This window comes from Girardinichthys multiradiatus, chromosome 3, assembly GCF_021462225.1.
Source record: "Girardinichthys multiradiatus isolate DD_20200921_A chromosome 3, DD_fGirMul_XY1, whole genome shotgun sequence".
NCBI classification, from domain to species: Eukaryota; Metazoa; Chordata; class Actinopteri; order Cyprinodontiformes; family Goodeidae; genus Girardinichthys; species Girardinichthys multiradiatus.
In genome coordinates, this window is record NC_061796.1 from 29,520,834 (window position 1) to 29,541,586 (window position 20,753).

The 20,753-nt window shown below is 40.3% G+C and overlaps 1 protein-coding gene across 1 annotated transcript; it reads left to right on the forward strand.

Moving 5' to 3' along the window:
- The first annotated feature begins 222 nt into the window (after positions 1-222).
- zgc:158689 (uncharacterized protein LOC791177 homolog) lies at positions 223-20,335 on the forward strand. Its single transcript, XM_047361726.1, has 15 exons — positions 223-409; positions 1,806-1,953; positions 2,929-3,004; positions 3,075-3,161; positions 4,710-4,771; positions 4,994-5,065; positions 6,952-7,089; positions 9,591-9,743; positions 9,862-10,038; positions 16,848-17,481; positions 17,564-17,771; positions 18,015-18,077; positions 18,432-18,600; positions 18,700-18,740; positions 18,967-20,335. Exons 2-15 carry the CDS (start codon positions 1,906-1,908, stop codon positions 19,037-19,039), a joined length of 2,001 nt encoding a protein of 666 aa, XP_047217682.1. The 5' UTR covers positions 223-409; positions 1,806-1,905; the 3' UTR covers positions 19,040-20,335.
- The last annotated feature ends 418 nt before the right edge of the window (positions 20,336-20,753 follow it).

Here is a 20,753-nt window from a genome sequence, read left to right on the forward strand (position 1 = left end):
AATGGGAGGCTGACTGGGGTATCCAATGGCAGGGTTGCTGGTTGTACTGGTTCAGGTTTTGGTTGTGGCTCTCTGGACAGTTTTTTTTTTTTTTTTTTGCTTTGCAGGCATTAAGGCATGTGGGTAATCGGCTCAGTAATGAGGAAAGGTACTGAACGGCACCGCATATCTGACCCTGATTCCTGAGAGTAAAGAGAAGCAGAGGGAGGAAAAAAAGGAGAGAGGGCCATGTGAAAAAGGGGTGGAGGGGAGGTGAGATTTAGTGCTCTGTTGGATGAAACAACCCCCCACTAACTAACGGAGAGGGAAAGTAGCCTAATAGGAAGAAAAGTGGGGGAGTTATAGTTCATTAAACCCTTAAAAGACATGCTTCAAGCTTTTATCATTTCATACAAAGAGCACAGAAAAGGTATGTAACTTCTTCTTCTTCCTCTTTTAATGCAGCTCCATTATTTGTTACTGTTACACAAGCTGAGCTCAGAGCTGGAGATCAGCTTTTATTTCACTGAACTGTAACATAAAAAAGAACCGAGTGCATGTTTAAAAAGTTCCACAAACCACTCCTGTACAGCTATCTTAATGAATAGAATAAAAACAGGTTTTCGCATTATTACAGAACATTTTAGGTGCAGTCCTTGCAGCCTTAGATGCAGAAATGATGGATGTAAGTGTAGCCTGCTGCTTTGGCTTTAATGTAAAACACTCATTGATGATGCAAAATGTAAATGCATGTATATCTGACAGAATGGCACCATAAAAACAGTAAAAGTCAGTTGCAAAATCTTTAAATTACTAATTACTTGCTCATTTTGCTTAGATTCTTTGTATATAATTGTTTATTGTGACAGTCTTACTAGGAGTTTTGTAAGTCAATGAATTTGCATTTGCATTCTGATCAGAAAATGGATTAAATTAGCTCACTTAAAATCTACATGTTTTACCTTATAACGATGTATTTAAATCAAGCAGTTTCTGAATGCACCTTCTGTATCACTTCCCAACCACCTGCAAACCCTTCCTGTCTCAGATCCTGAAACAAGCAGCACTTTATTTCTCAGAGTTAACCCTAATGAAGCTAGAATGATCTCACCTAAAAGCTTCATTCAAGAAGCCCCCGTAAACCTTTTTAAAAACGACAGAGTTTGAACAAAAGCTCCCACTCCTTTATCTTCTTTCTCTCCAATGAAAAATTAAAGACTTCACCAGGGTGTCCCTAATGAGAGAGACTCTGGAAATGTTTTCTTTGTGTCTTGTAGCATTAGTTGATCTGGGTCAACATTTTCTCTGTAATCTCGCTGTGATTACAGAGGATGGGTGTGCAGGGAAAACCGGGTGAGTCCTTTTGCATTCAGTCCAGACTGGAAATCCTCTGACCCCGCGGGGTGGCTCGATTCCCAACTCTGCAGAGGAAACGCTGATGTCGCCTGTTTATTCAGCGCTCTGACACCTGTGACTGAAACTGCAGAAGTCCATTGTTCTCATCTGAACTCGATTGGCACATGAGTCTTGGAGAAATATTTGGGTTGTGAAGTTATTATCCAGAAACACAGAGATGGGCTCCATGTGAAAATAAAATTGTCCTCAAATGAAACACAAGACCCTGCTTGTCACTTGTTTTGATGATTTAAATGGTGGCCCTCCCATTTAAATCCCTCCTTATGGAGAAAAATCAGAACATTCATAAACAGAAATTAGATTAATCTGAACTCTTTTTCTTGGTAGGTTCAAGGGAGACTCTTCAGACATCTCTAGATTAAATCAGATGTATGATTTCCTCATAACTAGGTTCATATCTTCTCTTTCAGAGGATTTGTAACTTCTTGTGAAAGCTCAGACATTTGAACAATCAAGGAAAAGGAAAACCAAGGCATTAACAGCAGCTGTGGGTCTGTGAGAGCATCAAAAATGTCCCGAACCGAAGAAATCAACAAGATGACAGAAAATGTCTACAAGGTAAAATTGCCTTTTATATTTGGTTCCAGTCGTACACAGTAACGTGTGCAGTTGTTGTAAATGTGAAAAGGGTTTAAATGCAGTGAGGTTCTGTTAAAATACAAAAGGCAGTTAATGTCTTAGCAGCAGTAGATAACACTCCTGGTGATACAATTTAGCATACATTTGCAGCACATACCTTCTTGCAACTTAGAGGGTACTTACTGTGTATTTTAAAGAAGTTTATGGAGTCTTACTGAATATCTCATCTGTGTTTTTCTTCAAATTCCGTACTGAAACCTGTTGGTTACTTTCCCCCAAACTAACCCCTAGGTTTTAGGAAAGTAAAATAACCAAACAAATAACCAGGCAATGAATGCTTTAGGAAATTACTTTTTAAGTCCTAGAAAGTGACCTTTAGTTTTCTAGATAGTGCCTTAAAGATTTATGAAAGTACCTCGTATGTTCTGGAGAGTAACCATAAAGCTCCAGGAAACCACACAGTAAGTTTTAAAAAAGTAAATAGTAATATCATGGAAAATGATCAGTAAGTTCTGGATAAATAACCAGCAAGCTCAATACGATTACTAAGAAAGTACCTGGTAAGTTCTTGAGACTTATCTGCAAAGTTCCAGTGAAATATCTTCTGAGTTAAGGAAAAGTCCTGGCTGTAATATGTAGTAGCACCACATTCAGATTAGTTGTCCTGGAGGCTAACGCTAATTGGTGAATATCAAACAAACCACTTTTATTCCGTTCAAAAACCATTTTTGAGATTGGGTTTGTTTTAGGAGGGTCCTCTTTGGTCTTGGCCCTTCTCTGACTATCTAACAGCTCCAGCCTCTGGGTCCAACTTATCTGGATTTACTGAACGAAGCTTTATATTCTATTGCTGGTAAGATATTAACTATTTATAACCTCCTGACAGAACCTCACTTAAAAAATCTTAAAGTTCTCCTTTGAGAATTTAGACTTTTGTGTTGTGTGGGCCAACAGGGCATTCTGGACCAGTTTAATCCCAGTCTGAAGAACTTTGTGACCATGGGAAAACACTATGAGAAAGCTCTGACAGGTTAGTCCATTTACTGAGATGTGTCAGATCCATTTAGCATTTATAAACTGACATTTACTCTCTTCTGCAGGGGTGACAGTGGCTGCTAAGGGCTATTTTGATGCTCTAGTGAAACTTGGAGAGCTGGCCAGTGACAGCCAGGGCTCCAAAGAGCTCGGTGAGTTTGCTGCTGGAGAGCACAGACTGCTTTCAGACCTGCTGAAGTTTCTGGTGGTTAAAGTGGTGAAGATCAGCATGTAGGGAAGGCTGCATGTGTTTGTGAGTATGGAGATGAAGACAAGAGTGGATGGTGAAACGTAGAGGGAAACAGAGGGGAAAGGGAGAGAGTAGAGCCATTGTTGGGAGATTAACAACACCACATGATCTCATTGTAATGCTGAAAACGGCGGGGGAGGCAGGCAGGAGTGTCGGAGGGCAAGCTGCCAGCTACCACATACTACAGCGCCGTGTGACTGAGGGAGGGACTTGCACTGACCGACACTTTGTTCATCAAAAACTGTGTCGGAGCAACAGCTTTTGGTACTTCTTAGTTGGCCTGTTGGTTTAGTTTGGAGACGTTCTGGTGCAGATTTAGTCAGACTTTCTCAGCCTGCTTCCATAAATTCAAACCACCTTGCAAAAGTCATGCTTGAATTTCTTCAAATTAAATTGCAACCACTAACTTCAATTTTTCTTGGACCAAAACAAAATAGTGCATAATTATGAAGTTGAAGAAAATTGAACGACTCTACCCTAAAGTTAATTGACAGGACACAACCTGTCAATCAACCCAGTGGTTTATTGAGATAAATTTAAAAACTTTTATAATAAAACAAAAAACTAAAATTGTAAAAACATAACTAGTTTTTTCATGTACCGTATGTTTATATCATCTGTCTTTTTATCTTTGTATTTATTGTAAAGCACTTGGTGGTTTTTGACCTGTGAAAAGTGCTTTATAGATAAAGTTAACCTACTAGAAAACATGGAAATACAAAGATCAAAATATGTATAATAGAATTTAAAAGTAAATATAATACAGATAAACAATACAAATAAAATAATGAAATACTAAAAGATAACAGATTTGCTAAAAAATAAGTAGTGAAAATAAAATAAGATAATTTCTAATTTTATAGTTCAGCTAAAATCAGAGATAAAAAGTATGTCTTTAGTTTCCTTTTAAACCATCATACTATTAACACAAAACTCCTTCAGAAGACCTGAAGGTTTCTGGACAGAAAAGGAGTGTCCTCAGCAACATCGATGAGGAAACATTCACCCATACTCATATTACCAGCCTAAATGGTTCATATCTATTTCAAAATGCTACTTTTCTAACTTCCTGTAACATTGTTTCTGTGCTGCAGTGCCAACACTGGCTTGAACTCTTGAACTGGCTTGTATAGTTGAACAAGTGAAGATTCAGGTTTCAGCTGGGTTTTTTTTGTGCTTCTGTCCTCCTCTATAGCAGTGCTAACAACACAATAAGAACATTAGTATCTCAGCTTGAGAAATAACCTTGGCTGCTGCTTGTGAACAGTCACAGTTGGACTTTGCAGCCATCACAAGAAGTGAGGCTTTAGCCCCATATTACCACAGTGTTAAGATCTTGTTTTTTTTTTTTTTTTTAAGGGGTTAATGAGCAACTACATAAGCTAATGCATAACTTTTTTCTGTGTAAGTTACATTATGTTGACGATCTTTTTCGCTGTGCTGCTCTCAGGGGACACGTTGTTTCAGATGGCCGAGGTGCACAGGCAGATTCAGGTGCAGCTGGAAGACGTGGTGAGACTGTCCTCTACATGCTCATTCTTTTCAAAACTAAATACTTCTGTTCTCATTTTATATTGAACATTATTTAGACACCATCGGGTGTTTCGATTGTGAGGAAAGAAATTTGTTCAATGAATAAATATGTTCAGAATCTGTCACAAGCAACCATTTCTTTTGTAAAATGTTTGTGACATTTGGCAAACTTGTTAAAGTGTTGCTTTACTTTATCAACAGTTAAAGCTGTTTCACTCTGAGTTGCTTGCCCAGTTGGAGCAGAAGCTGGAGTTGGACATTAAATACCTCACAGTGAGTTCACGTGTTTTTGGTGTTTGGTGATTTTTTAGGAATTAAAGCCACAAAAAGAGGGTAGTGCAACAAAGATGTTTATTAGGACTTGTCATTTTTTTGACTGAGAGGAGATCCAGATTATATGTACAGATACCTTCTGAAAATGTTGATGTTAAGAAAAACTATTTAAAAAATCTTAAAATATTATTGGGAGATGATCAGTTGCTACTGGTAATACTAAATACGTGACACATTTTTCAGAATCTCCTCAGAAATAAGCACAAAGTGACCAGTGTTGTTTGATTAGATTGGCAGGAGTCATAAAAACAACAATCCTGCTATAGTAATGTGAACATTTAAAAACAGAAATACAACTTCCTGTTTACGTGGCCTGAATCAACAACCAACACAGAGGAAATGTTAATAAGTAGGATAGTCAGTAGGTCTTTCTTTGAGCAAAACCTTTAGGGCATAAGCACTATGACTGGTTTGGTTACCAATAACTTTAAGGTCCTTGTTTCAACATCTAATCATGCTTTTTGAAGACAGAATTTAAGATTTGAGAAAAATCTAATTGTATTTATTCAACGTGGAAAGAAATGCCCAAATTAAAAGCAAATGATAAGTCCCACAATGTTTGACACCCCTGATAAATGTAAATGTAAGAATTATTATATTTTAATATAATTTTTTGTTGATCAGAGTGTAAGGAACTTTCAAATATTAAGTTATGAATTAATCTTAGCCAGGAGTATAACTATGACACAACGCAGAGGCCCATTTCTCTTAGCCACTCTTCAAAATGGGACAGACAAGGGAACATACAATTGAAGTAAGGTAGCTGTGTGTTGCTATTTATAAGACTAAAATGGCTGTAAGAAATTAGCTGAATTTGCGCATGTCTCCAGTCAGAACTATCTTTAAAAGCTTTAACGCTTAAACTGGGACTAACAAGATTGGATTAGTAACCTTTTGCCACCACACACCCTGAGAACAATAATAAAGGAGGTACATTACACAAATATTTCACTTTTTTTCATTTTTGTTATGTTACAGACATATTTTAAAACCTATATGTTTATTTTTCTTTAAAACAATACGTTTAAAAAATACATTTAAAATTATAGGTACATAATTATTCTAAATTAAGATCAGGTGCTTCTAATTTAAGCTTATCATCTTAAAGAGGCTTCTGCAACCTGATTGTGGTCCACCTCTGCTAAATTGAGTTGACTGGACATGATTTGGAAAGGAACATCCTTGTCTATATAATGTTGGCCATGCTTATCAGAGCAGAATCCAAGCAATGAAGCCAAAGCAATCTCCTGTAGACCTCTGAGACCAGATTGTGTCTTTCTGGGAAAACAAATAAAATCCAAATCTGGGCAAGGATACAAAAAGATTTTGTCAGTATTTATCAGTCCAAACGAGTACTGTGGTCTCAATTATTTGGACATGGAAGAAGTTTGGATTCACCGGGAAACTCTCCTAATCTGGCTAGATCTCCTGACCAAACGGAGTACTCTGGGAAGAATGGCTTTGGCCAGAGAGGTGACCAAGAACCCAGAGGTCACTAAGGCAGAGCCCCATTGTTACCATGAGAAGATAGGAGAAGCATCCAGAAGGTCAACAATTGCTAATGCATTCCACTAGTCCGCCCTTTATAGTAGACAGAAAAGACAGATGTCACTCATCACTTAAAGAAACATGGCAGCCCACGTGAATTTGGCCAAAAAACACCTTGGAAATTTTCAGAGCATGGGAAACAGAACTTTCTGCTCTGATGAATCCAAAACAAACAGAAGAAATGCTGCAATGGTTGCAGTCAGATACTACTGTATTTTACACTTTAAATATAAATCTAAACAAATGTGTCTGGCTCTTGTTTCCGCTATTGCTTTCAGGCCACTCTGAAGAAATATCAGAGTGAGCGAAGGTCTCAGTCGGAGTCGATTGAGCGCTGTCAGTCCCAGCTGAAGAAACTCCGCAGGAAGAGCCAGGGCAGCCGTCACCCAAACAAATACGGAGACAGAGAGATGCAGGTAAACCGACTTTCACTGGGTCTAAATTGATTGCACAAAACTGAAATGTTGCAAAGCAAAGTTTGTTAGAGAGACAATGACCTTGTTCACGTCATAAATCCTAGATTATAATGCAGAATTTAGTGCCAAAATACAATTAAAGAACAATCTGGCTCTGCTGATTTGACAGAAAACAAGTAATTCTGAACATAAACTGGTCTGTGTGTTTTTTCTGACATATTTTTGACATGAACATTTGGTATTAAATTTAGTTATACTGGGGAATTAAACTAAAATAAATAATAAACATGCAATAATAGACATTTCTAAACATTAAAACCTCATGGAGCTTCTTCTCACACCCCCAAACACAGAAACACACACACACACACACACACACACACACACACACACACACACACACACACACACACTTATTCACACTTAAATTGGTCAAAATTACACACAGGTATATTACATCTGGTGCAAAAGACGAGAATATTGTAGCTCAGCGCTTTAAAGGAGGGTTGCCCTATTTAAACCTCAGGCATTTCGTTTTGTTTGCTCCTGACTGCTGAAGTGAGACTGAACACCATGATGAGATGGAAAGAGCTGCCTGCTAACTTCAGAAACAAGATTGAAGCAGCTCCTGCTGAGGGATTTAAAGAGATCTCATAAGAAAAACGATAATAAATATGCCATTAATTGTACACAAAACAGCCTGTAAGTGGAGGACATTCAAAACAATGGCCAGGTCTGGACATCCGAGCAAGTTTATCCTGAATGCAGACCACAAGATGTTTGGGGATTCTTTGCTGCAGCAGGACCTGCACCCTGAGTTCTACCATTCATCAGAAGGTGCTTCAGGGACCATCTGTACTCAGGAGTTTTTGATCAGTCCATGTCTAAACAGTCTCAAAAAACTGATATGAAACTTTTTACTTGAGACATTTTTAAAATTTTGAAAGCCCAGTAAATGAAACATGAATTAAAAATCATCCATGCTTCCATTTCGTCTTGTTTAGGCTACTTTATACCAACATGAGGTCACATCTCTCCTGTCCTAATGTCTCTGCTCTTGTTACCAGTTACCTTCAAAGTCCTGCTGTTAACGTTTAGAGCTTTGCAAGGTCAAGCTGCTAATTACATCTGACCTTTTAAAGCTTTACACCTCAATTTGGAACTGCAGATCAGCAAACCAGAAACTACTGTTGGTTCTTCAGACCCATTTTAAAAGCCTAGGAGATTGCTCCTTTTAAGCAGTCACACCTCAGCTGCACAATATGCTTGCAATGGATTGACGTTGCTGTCAATCCATTGCAAGCATATGCAAATGTTGAGGCTAGCTTCTGGCCCACATGTGAGACCGTGACCAAACTTTAACAGATTTATTGGAATACAAAGAAGATGGTGTGGTCTGGGTCCAGAGGGTTCCTTTAACACAGGCTGGTGGTTCACTGCAAAGGAAAGGGTGAGAGATAAGCTGAACGAATGAACAGAAGAATATTGAGAGATGGGTTTTTCATCTGATGTTACTGATCCGAGGTTGATGATGGTAGCGAGGGAGGAATTAGCAGAGTCCAGGGGGTGTTGGTCCGTGTGGTGAGCTGGGTCTTGGAACAGAGTTACTGAGAGAGGTTGTAGTAAAGCATCAGAGGGTGGACACATGCAGGTATGTTGGAACATACACATCAGCCTAGCCTTCCAGGGAAACCAGCAGCTCAGTGGAAAAACATACCCCACAAACACAGCACCACCCAGATCCATGACAAATACTGATTAGTATCTTATTGTTTTTATTTTTTTTGTGTGCTCTCATTGCATTGTTTGTATTTTAATGTGAAACATTCTGTTTTTTTTTTACTGTGAAACGTGCTTACTTATTTGTTTACTTACTTAATGTAAAAGAAATTAAAGCCGGAGCAGAATTGGAGACTGAAACATGTTAAGGACCCAAAATGTACCAGTAAACCCAGAAATCACTCACTGAGAAGTCCTGGGCCTAGTCAAAGTCCTGGAACTATTCAAAGCCCAGATCTTGATGTCATTAGATGCTGTGAAGTGATTTGAAACAGGCTGAACATAAAACCTTTTACAGCTGAAACTGAGAAGAGGAACAAACTTTCATCAGATCACTGTCAGAGACTGGTAGATGGCTACAAGAAGAATTGGTTGTTTCAACCAAAGGAGGGGACACTAGCTCTTACGGGGCAGGGTGTTATTTTTCTCAGTGGGAATACACATTTTTGTTAATACATTTTGTTTAATGTGTTCAAAAGGGTGTTTTTAGGAAATTAGTGCAATCAAATCCCTTCTAAGAAATAAACAAAAAAACAGGATTATGTGAACACTTTTTTTGAAAGAACAGAATATTTCATGAGGTGAACAACGAAGAGATCAATAAAAAACGTTTAATTTATAATTAACATCAAAGATCGTGTTTATTTTTTATTACAGTATTTTTCTTTTTAAACACATGCATATTCTGAGGCTTAAGATGAAATTTTGGGGGTTTCCTTCAGTTTGTGGAGCTGATGAGTCGTCGACAAGGCGAGCTGGATGCGCTGGTGGCTACAGGCTACAAGTCTGCACTCACAGAGGAGAGAAGAAGATACTGCTTCCTGGTGGACAGACAGTGCTGCGTCACCAAGCTGCTCATCAACTATCACTCCAAGGTGACCGCTTGAGAAACATTAGGTTAATTTATTTTCTAAAGGTGATATCAGGAAACACAGATGGAAAATGAAAGGTCGAGCACTGCTTCAAGATGTTGTGTTTTCTAACGTGATCCAGGTGAGAGAGCTCCTGTCGCAGAAACTGTCGTCCTGGCAGCAGTCGTGTTCCCAGCCCACGAAGCTCCCAGAGCGGGCCCTCAATCTGCTGCGTCACACTGCGTCGCAAAGCCCAGGGGCTGCTGGGATAGCCGAGGTCCTCCGTCACGCCAAGCTGGGCACAGCTCAACCAGAGCAGGTCAGATCTTGTGTTGTCTACATAAGGCCTAATTCTTGGGTTGATTCAGCAGATAAAACTACTTAAATAAATTGGATGAGTCAACAGTGACTGCTAACAGACATTTAGATCTTCTGTACGATATATATACAGGTCCTTCTCAAAATATTAGCATATTGTGATAAAGTTCATTATTTTCCATAATTTCATGATGAAAATTTAACATTCATATATTTTAGATTCATTGCACACTAACTGAAATATTTCAGGTCTTTTATTGTCTTAATACGGATGATTGTGGCATACAGCTCATGAAAACCCAAAATTCCTATCTCACAAAATTAGCATATTTCATCCGACCAATAAAAGAAAAGTGTTTTTAATACAAAAAACGTCAACCTTCAAATAATCATGTACAGTTATGCACTCAATACTTGGTCGGGAATCCTTTTGCAGAAATGACTGCTTCAATGCGGCGTGGCATGGAGGCAATCAGCCTGTGGCACTGCTGAGGTCTTATGGAGGCCCAGGATGCTTCGATAGCGGCCTTTAGCTCATCCAGAGTGTTGGGTCTTGAGTCTCTCAACGTTCTCTTCACAATATCCCACAGATTCTCTATGGGGTTCAGGTCAGGAGAGTTGGCAGGCCAATTGAGCACAGTGATACCATGGTCAGTAAACCAGTGGTTTTGGCACTGTGAGCAGGTGCCAGGTCGTGCTGAAAAATGAAATCTTCATCTCCATAAAGCTTTTCAGCAGATGGAAGCATGAAGTGCTCCAAAATCTCCTGATAGCTAGCTGCATTGACCCTGCCCTTGATAAAACACAGTGGACCAACACCAGCAGCTGACACGGCACCCCAGACCATCACTGACTGTGGGTACTTGACACTGGACTTCTGGCATTTTGGCATTTCCTTCTCCCCAGTCTTCCTCCAGACTCTGGCACCTTGATTTCCGAATGACATGCAGAATTTGCTTTCATCCGAAAAAAGTACTTTGGACCACTGAGCAACAGTCCAGTGCTGCTTCTGTGTAGCCCAGGTCAGGCGCTTCTGCCGCTGTTTCTGGTTCAAAAGTGGCTTGACTTGGGGAATGCGGCACCTGTAGCCCATTTCCTGCACACGCCTGTGCACGGTGGCTCTGGATGTTTCTACTCCAGACTCAGTCCACTGCTTCCGCAGGTCCCCCAAGGTCTGGAATCGGCCCTTCTCCACAATCTTCCTCAGGGTCCGGTCACCTCTTCTCGTTGTGCAGCGTTTTCTGACACAATTTTTCCTTCCCACAGACTTCCCACTGAGGTGCCTTGATACAGCACTCTGGGAACAACCTATTCGTTCAGAAATTTCTTTCTGTGTCTTACCCTCTTGCTTGAGGGTGTCAATAGTGGCCTTCTGGACAGCAGTCAGGTCGGCAGTCTTACCCATGATTGGGGTTTTGAGTGATGAACCAGGCTGGGAGTTTTAAAGGCCTCAGGAATCTTTTGCAGGTGTTTAGAGTTAACTCGTTGATTCAGATGATTAGGTTCATAGCTCGTTTAGAGACCCTTTTAATGATATGCTAATTTTGTGAGATAGGAATTTTGGGTTTTCATGAGCTGTATGCCACAATCATCTGTATTAAGACAATAAAAGACCTGAAATATTTCAGTTAGTGTGCAATGAATCTAAAATATATGAATGTTAAATTTTCATCATGATATTATGGAATATAATGAACTTTATCACAATATGCTAATATTTTGAGAAGGACCTGTAAATATATATCGTACAAAAATAAACTATTTAAATATTATATAACTTCATAAGCTTAACATCTTCAACCAGTTACCTCTGAATTGCTGAATGATTAAAGTTACTCTGGTCTCTATCCAAGAAGATGAAGTTCTGGTTGAGAAGTCTACATACTCTCATCATGCTCATGAAGGATATAACCATTTTCTGCTTTTAATTATTTTCTTGAAGTTTTTTTTTTTTTCTGGGGCAAAATGAAAATGACACAAATAATTCATTTTAAAAACAAAAAGTGGGCCCAAAATGTTGATTTTTAAGTTGAAATCAATGCTTTTGTAGTGTAATTCCAAACATTTAATGTTAGCCTGCTTTATCCTCTCTAAACTCAGATTTTATTTACTTTTGGGATTGTTTTCCTGTTCCATGAACCAGTTGTTACATTGAGATAAAGTTGACAGTAATCCTCCTCCTTTATTTTCCACCCACTTTGTGCATTGCATCAGTAGCTCTGGCAGGCTAACCGTCCCATGGCATGATGCTTCCACCACCACCATGCAAAACAGTTGATCTGTTTTTCTTTGGTTTGACTGCTCACCTTTACTCCTCCAATCATACCTCTGGTCATTTTGACCAATTACCTCAATCTCCATCTAATCTGCCCATAAAAGTGTATTCCAGAAGGTGTTTAGGTGAAGCTTAAATGTTTCAGTTTTGGAACAGCAACACTATGGTCACTGACTCTGGTGTTTCAGCAGTTTGATGGTAGGCCTGAGCTCTGGTGGCTCCTGGATTCTTCTTGAACATTGTAACCAAGTTTCTTTAATCTTAGGGTGTGAGTTTGGATTAGGGGCTTGAAGCCTGGACATGACAGAATGTTCCAACAGGAGAAATATCCCAAAATAAGCAACACCACAAACTCTGATCTCAATGTTATTAAAAATGTGTTGACCTGGTCCTGATCCATTTAAGGAAATCCAAACCAATTTAATTGAACTCTAATCAATTCAATTCAAATTCAATTCAAAGATACTTTATTGATCCCCGAGGGGAAATTAGAATTCCAGTACAACCCATCCAAACACACATCATGACACAAGACAAGGGGGGACGGGTCACCGAGGCTTTGCTGCCCACTCACAGGCGCTGCTCTTGCTAGATGAGAAAAGAGACCACATTAGGAAAGTAGAGGGAAAAAAATCATATTTCACACTTTATCCTTAGCAGGATACAGTTTGAGATTGTAAAAAACCTCAGCACAAAGAAGCAACAAGTTGACAAAACAACATCATGCCGGGAACGGTGAAGGTGGTGTGAGGGGGTGCATATGTTTATCTTGAGCATGTGTGTGTGTGCAAGTGATTGTGTGCAAGTAAGTCCATGAAGCACTGTCACAGAGGCCATTGTCCTTGATGGTATGTTGGAATGTTCATCAACCGGCCACAAAGTTCTGAGCAGGTCCACAGGTGTCCTCAGGGAAGGGAGGGAGCAGAGCGTCATGTTTACATAACTTCCAGGAGAAGTTGAAGATAGCCAGCCATCAAGGCCGTGCAGGGGAGCCAGATTCAGAAAAACAATAATTATTTGGGTTAGCCTGACTCTTAATTTTCCGTCAGCCTTGAGAGTCTCACTGGTGCTTCTCAAAGGCAAATCCAAACAGCCAAATTCCTGGTCTTTCTGCCAGATCCGAGCGAACAACTTTCTCCAAGATTTATCCCATTTCACCCCTGAGTCCAGGAACCGCAACCTGCCTGCGATCCTGTGTAAGGATCACATCCAGTCTGCGATTCAGCTCACATAACATCTCAGTCTGAGTGTTGATCGCCCTGAAGATCCCATCACACATGCCAGGCAGCCTTACAATGGCCAGAACAGCTGCTGACACTCCGAATTTCTCGATATGCCAGGTAACCGCTGACCCAAAAAGCAGAAATCCTGATATCAAACATCCAATTATATACACATCTTCCACATCCTCGACTGACATTATCGACAAACACACAATCCTCCACTTCCAGAAGTCCATTGTGTATCCAGAGAAAAACGTCCAGTCCGGACAAGTTGGGCTCTCCTTCACCCTGTCTTCTCCTCGAGAAAATTTGATCAATTGCATTGAGAGACCAGCTGACCAAATCCATAACTCAGAATTTGGAAGATATGCAAAAAGAGGTTCCAAAGACAAGACACAGAGCTGAAGCAGGGCAGATATGGGAGGGGGTGGGAGACAGAGAAAAAGCATCCTCCTCCACCGAGAGCAGAAAGAAAGAAATGATACAGGGGGTCAAATATCCAGCCAGAATTATGCCAGAGGGTTGGAGATGGCTTCAAAAGGTGTGAGGTCAAGGTGCAAGTTGCTCAGGCACATTTAACCATATATTAATGGAGGTGTATGCAAATGTGTGCTATCAAAGATAAATTCTTATGGCCTCAGGTAGTGGACTTGTGTCTGTACTTGTCCTGTTAGATCTCAGTGCTGCATTTGATACAGTCGATCACAATATTCTCTTAGAAAGGCTGGAATATGCTGTAGGGATCAGGGAAACAATGCTAGGCTGGTTTAAATCTTATTTGTCTGACAGATTCCTGTTTGTTCATGTAAATGATAAATCATCTTTAAACTCCAGGGTTAATTGTGGAGTACCACAGGGTTCAGTACTTGGGCCAATTCTCTTTACTATATATATGCTTCCAATAGGTAGAATTATCAAGCAGCATAGGATACATTTTCACTGTTTACCTATCCATAAATCCTGATGAGCCCAACCAGTTAGACAGACTACAAGCATGTCTTGAAGACATAAAAACTTGGATGACTTTAAATGTTTTGCTTCTAAATTCAGACAAGACAGAAGTTGTCGTCTTTGGACCCGAGTCTTTAAAAAAGAAACTGCTTAGTCAATCACTTAACCTGGATGGCATTAAATTGACCTCTGGTAATAAAGTAAAAAACCTTGGTGTTATTTTTGACCAGGACATGTCATTTAAATCCCATATTAAACAGATTTCTAGGATTTCCTTCTTTCACCTCCGGAACATTGTCAAAATTAGAAATATCCTGTCCAGGAGTGACGCTGAAAAACTAGTCCATGCATTTGTTACTTCAACGCTGGACTATTGTAATTCTTTACTATCAGGATGTCCACAAAATGCAGTTAAAAGCCTTCAGCTGATTCAAAATGCTGCAGCAAGAGTTCTGATGAAAATTAAAAAGAGAGATCATATTTCTCCTATTTTAGCTTCCCTTCATTGGCTCCCTGTTAAATCCAGAATAGAATTTAAAATTCTCCTCCTCAAATATAAAGCCCTTAATGATCTAGCTCCATCATACATCAGAGATCTGATTGTTCCATAGGTTCCTAACAGAGCACTTTGTTCTCAGACTGCAGGTTTACTGGTGGTTCCTAAAGTCTCTAGAAGTAAAATGGGAGGCAGATCTTTTAGTTCTCAGGGTCCTCTCCTGTGGAACCAGCTCCCAGTTTTAGTCCGTGAGGCAGACACCCTGTCTACTTTTAAGGCTAGGCTTAAAACTTTCCTTTTTGATAAAGTTTATAGTTAGAGTGGCTTAGGTTATCCTGAGGTATCTTCCTTATTTTTTTACCTCCGCCTTCTTCCCTCCCTGTTGGATGGAGTAAGGGGGAGTCAGGTTTAGCCTAAACCGGCTCAGTTATGGTTGAGGTGCAAACACACCCTCCATTTCTGCTACCTGTAAGACCCCCCTCTCTTTTCCAATGGTTATGGTCAATCTGACAGAGAGAGGTATCCCAATCCTTGTGGTTTTTAGTATAACAATGACCATCAGTGGGCTCTAGATGGACAAACTTTATCAGTTTATTATTTTACGTAGTGCCCCTACACGTGGCCCGTTCTGGGGTGGCCGGGCTCTGGCACTCGGTGGTTTGGTCTGGCCTCCCCGGCGGCCCCATGCCGTTCCGGACCCTTTGTGGGGTGCCTTGAGATGACATTGTTGTAAATAAGCGCTATATAAATAAATAAACTGAAACTGAAACTATCTCTGTAGTTATGCTGCTATAGGCTTAGGCTGCTGGAGGACATAATGACCACTTTCACCCTCTTCGCTACATTCTCACACTACTCTCCAATTTTGCATTATTTGCTGTTATTTCGGCTTTTAACTTTATGTTCTCTGTCTTTTCTCTGCCTAGAAGCTACATCTGGCCTGACTCTTTGTCTACCTGTGACACCTTTCTGGAGAGGGGCATCGTCTGAGCTTCTGCTGGCAACAACTTAATGCTCACCCTCTACCGATGATCCACATAGCCCTGTCTTTCAGTGTTTAACCCTTTCTCTCTCCTAGATATAGCTACTGACTGAGCTTTTACTGTAACTAATTATATGTGCTCTCTTTCAGACTCTAACCTTGAAAACTGGCTCAGAGTTTATCTGTTCTTTCTTTCTAGGTGAAACGACTAAAGGAGCTACATCCATTAACATTTACTTTTCCTTCCCATAGAAAGTACTCCTGGATCAATGCTTCTGTGTTCTTTTTGTGTCTCTGCTCTGTTCTGTCTAACCCCCAGTTGGTTGTCGCTCACACTGAACCTGGTTCTGCTGGAGGTTTCTTCCTGTTAAAAGGGAGTTTTTCCTCTACATGGATGCTCAGTATGAGGGATTGCTGCAAAGTCAATGCCAGTGACTGTCCACTGTCTCTACATGCTCATCCAGGAGGAGGGAATGCTGCAAGTCTCTGACTTGATGCAATCTGCTGGGTTTCCTTAGATAGAAAAACTTTTTATCCAATTTGAATAAATAACTGAATCTGACTGCACTGTTCAATGGTTAGGAGTAATTGGAATGTATGAACCTGACTGTTGTGAAATGCCTTGAGACAACATGTGTTGTGAATTGGCGCTATTTAAATAAACTGAATTGATATTGAAATTGATAAAACATTGTCCCAGTACATCTTGTGTATCTAATTCTTGTTTTTGAAATTCATTGATGCTGTTTGTTTTATGATTATCACTCCATAAAATAAGAACTGTTCAACAAAACAATAAAGGAACAAAATGAATAACAGCCATGCCAATGATGATTTCTATGTCTACTTCAGTGGTTTTCATGCAATGTTGTTGGGTTTTCAGAGACTTTCCGTCCAAGAGGTCCCTCCTCTGCTGAATGGAGACTCAAGCCGCTCCCAGCAGCAGCGATTGCTCCCCTCATCCTCCTCCTCTCACATTGACTCTGGTCCTCCTCAGGGCTCCCCTCATACTTTCCGCTCTGCCTCCTCCACTGGTGGAGCTGCTGGAGGTTCATCTTGTGGAGTTTCTCCTCAGCATGCCAGCATGCCCCTCAGCACCTCAGCCAGCCCCCTCCCTGAGGGCAGCCCAGCAACGTCCAACTCCACCATGTCCAGCACCTCCACTCAGCAGGGCTCTCTCCTTCTGGCCACTAACACATCCAACCTCTCCCCAAGCCTCATTCCTTCCACGGTGATGTCCCTCAGTCAGATCTCACAGAACAGCAGCCCCTCTCAGGGGATGACCCTCCCTATCCTCCACAGCGCTCCCCACAGTCCTCTGCTGTCCCACAGCGCTCCTCTCTCCAGGGCTATGACCCCTGTGCAGCTCCTGCACCAGCAGGTCGGACAAGGAGGAAGCCACACTCTGTCTCCATCACACAATCCCTGGCTGCTTAAGGCCGGGGATGTATCTGCTACAGCAACTCTGCCCCTTCCGAGGAGACCTGTTAGTGAAATGAGAGTGGGAGGCTTTCAGGGTAAGATCCTGTTTTGATTTGCTCCATGTTTACTTGATCTCGAAATCTTGCTTCTCATTGTTCTCCTTACACTTTATCTCAGGCTCCAGTCTTCCTAGAGTGCTTCCATTATTAGGAGTGACCCATGTGGAGGCCCTTTTTGCCCATACACCTGGAGTGTCGGAAGGTCCTGGTGGAAATTTAGGAGGCGGGGCTTGCTTACTTCACTTCCTACCCGGGGACAACATCACCCTGCTCATCTCCGAGCCCAGAGACGGGTGGCACTACGGTCAAAACGAGCGCACTGGACGGTACGATGGTTGGCTGGTTCATAAAAAACTGTTGAAGCGTGTACTGTTTAACAAAATAAACAGTGTACAACTGTCCAGGTTGACATTTAAAAAAGCAATAGAAAACTTTTTTTGAGTGAAATTTTGTTGTGGTGCCCCTTTGGCCTGGCCGCCCTGGGTAGTAAGCCTATGTTCATAAAAAAAAAAAAAAACTCCTCTGTTGCTTGGCTTGTCTGGCTGCCTAAAATATTATCTTTTTTTCAGGAAAGGCTGGTTCCCTTTCTCCTACACCCAACCACAACACAGCCGATTAGATCACCTTGAGGGGTATGATGACAGAAAACAAAGATTGCTCAAGACATCTGGCATCGATAATGATAACGGAATTTCCTTACTCCTGTTCAGTTGTTTCCATATTCAGTTTTGTTGCAATATTTTGTAGCGTGTTTGGTTTAAATGCAATTATTAGTCACCTTGATGTTAAACCTCCTCTAAACATCTTTTATACAAAAGCACAGAAAACCAGGTTATAACATGCCTTCGTGTCTCCTTCTACCAAAATGTCTCTTTCCAATTTCCAAAGGCAGAATGTTTGTTGATGATTTTACCCAAAATCAACATTTCTCCAGTTTCATTGTACTTCTCGTGCTTCTTTCCTCTCCATTTGTCCTTCCTCTGTAGATCTCTCTTTTTATCTAAGGCTAACAGCACCAGCACCGGACAACTTGACAAGCTAGTGTCTGCAGCTATCCCTGCCCTCACCCCTGAGAGTGAAGAGGAGCGCTCCCTTCCTCCTCAGAGGGTCAGCACCTTCCGTCCGCGCCCCTACAGCATGGCCGACAGCTACAAGGTGAGACACTTTAAACTTGTCAGCTCATGTGTCCTCACAGCGTCATGTTTTGTTGCGATTTACGTTGTAGACAACTAATAACTTTCCTCTGGTTTGCAGATTACATCAGATTTAGCTGGTTCCCCACCATCACCCACCAGGTAATTTTTGAAGGAACTCACAGGAGCTTCTTTAAAGACAGCTTCAATAACTTTGCGAAAGCATAATTTAAAAACGTTAAATACCCTACTTAGGAAAAAGTTTGATGTTTTTATACACCGTACAAAATGACGCAGCAATTAGCTTTCTGAGTTCCCTGCATCATACATTGTCTGAGAGTACCACCTCAGGTAAGCTAACTGGATGTTTATTGCTTTCTTGACGCAGGCCCAATCCATTTGCTCACATCCGACTCAGAAAAACAGTCACCAACGATCGCTCGGCTCCCATCATCGAGTGAGCACAGCAGCTCTCGATGATCTGTTCGTCAAGTCTCAGGTTGAATCCTGGAAACTGCACACTGTGTTTACAAGCTGTGATTAACTTTTGTGTTTTTTTTGTCAGTTGAGTCATGTAAATGATCAAAAACAATATGAATTTTAGCTAAAAAATTGTTTACTTGATTTTTGATTTAACTGTAATACCTGGAAAGCCAGTGTGAAGGAAATGTATCCATTAAGATTGTCTGTAAGTGTGATGTTTCCTTGTGTTTGAGAGCATCATCCTGCATCTTAATCTTCAAAAATGTGACTAAGCTGTCCTGGTTAGCTCTAAGATGTGAAGGGTGCCTTTTCTTTCTTCTGTGTTTTCTGCTTATTTTGTGCCATATTCAGAAAAAAGTGTTTAGGTCCTGCTGAAATATGGACTGGATCCTATGAAAAAAGGTTATACATATTGACCACGGAGGTATTATCAGGATAAGGACAGGCTCCTTCTCTATAGTATTATATATTTTTCAGAAAAGCTTCCACATTTGTTGCATTTCAGAGAAGGATGGCATTTAAATGCATTCAATGTGTCTGTTTTGTGTTATAAAGCTAATTGTTTGGATAAAGCACAGGACATATTTGAATGAATCTGAGACAATGAGCTGATCTTTCTGTTTATTTTGATAACCATGCATAGGAAGTGACTAAATGCACAAATCCTAAAAGTTAATGCAATTTAACATTAAGGTTTCTGCTGCTGTAAGGTTTTGTGTTTGTTATTGTTTGTAAAGGTATTCAAATTACTTTGACTTGTTACCATGAATCAGGATTCAAAGAACAGAAAATTTTCAACATTATTTTTAATGATAACAATGTGACTCCAATTCAGTGTTCATAAACTCACATACTGTGAAGCTTAACAGGTGATGGTTCAGAAAGTGATGTTAAATAGAAAAGTGCATTTTTATTCAGAAGATGGAAAGTTGGGAAAGGGTAAAAGTTTTAAAAAAGGAGGAGCTTGCCTGCTTAGTCTGTGGATTTAGTCTGGATTCCTTTTCAGACCTAAATCTAAAGCTCTCCACCGTCTATAGACTAGTTGATTGTAAATTCGTGTTTACGAGTCAGACTGAGCAGAATCTTAAAGAGTGATGTGAAAGCCAAGAAGGAGGACATGACTGAGCTCACTGTGGAAGTGTTTTCAGTGAAAGTGAAGGAGAAAGCATACAGGAAGTTGACCTATGTCTAAGCAAGTGTTTTTGTTAAATTAAAGACGCCTGAAGTCATATTTCAGGATGTGTGAGAATAAAAACACCCTTTGTGCAAAGTGACATGAATATTCTTTTCTGCATTCAATTACTGTGATCTTTCATGGCATTGAAGATTTACCTCATAACAATAATTAACAGCACAAATTTGTTTTTAAAAGCAGAAAATGAATCTTTGTGAATATGATTAACTGCTTGTTGTAAGCTTGTACTTTCTCTGAACTTATCAGGTACTTTTCATGAACATCCATGAAACTTGCTGGTCACTTTTCAAGACTGTATTTGGCACTTTCCTGAAACTTAGAGATTCCTTTTGGGTCACCAGTAAATTTAGTGAAAGTTCAAGAAAACATCCTGATAGGTTCCTTAAAAAAACCTTCAGTTCCTGAAAAGTAAAGAGTACATTCCAGGAAATTATCCAGTAAGTCCCTTAAAAAGTTCAAGTAAAGTACCTAGAAAGTTCTGGGAAAGCAACTAGTAA

Coding starts and splice junctions, on each gene's coding strand:
- zgc:158689 (XM_047361726.1), top strand. CDS start 1,906: ATGTCCCGAACCGAAGAAATCAACAAGATGACAGAAAATGTCTACAAG. Junction 1,954..2,928: donor TGACAGAAAATGTCTACAAG/GTAAAATTGCCT, acceptor GTGGGCCAACAG/GGCATTCTGGACCAGTTTAA. Junction 18,741..18,966: donor TCCCCACCATCACCCACCAG/GTAATTTTTGAA, acceptor TTCTTGACGCAG/GCCCAATCCATTTGCTCACA.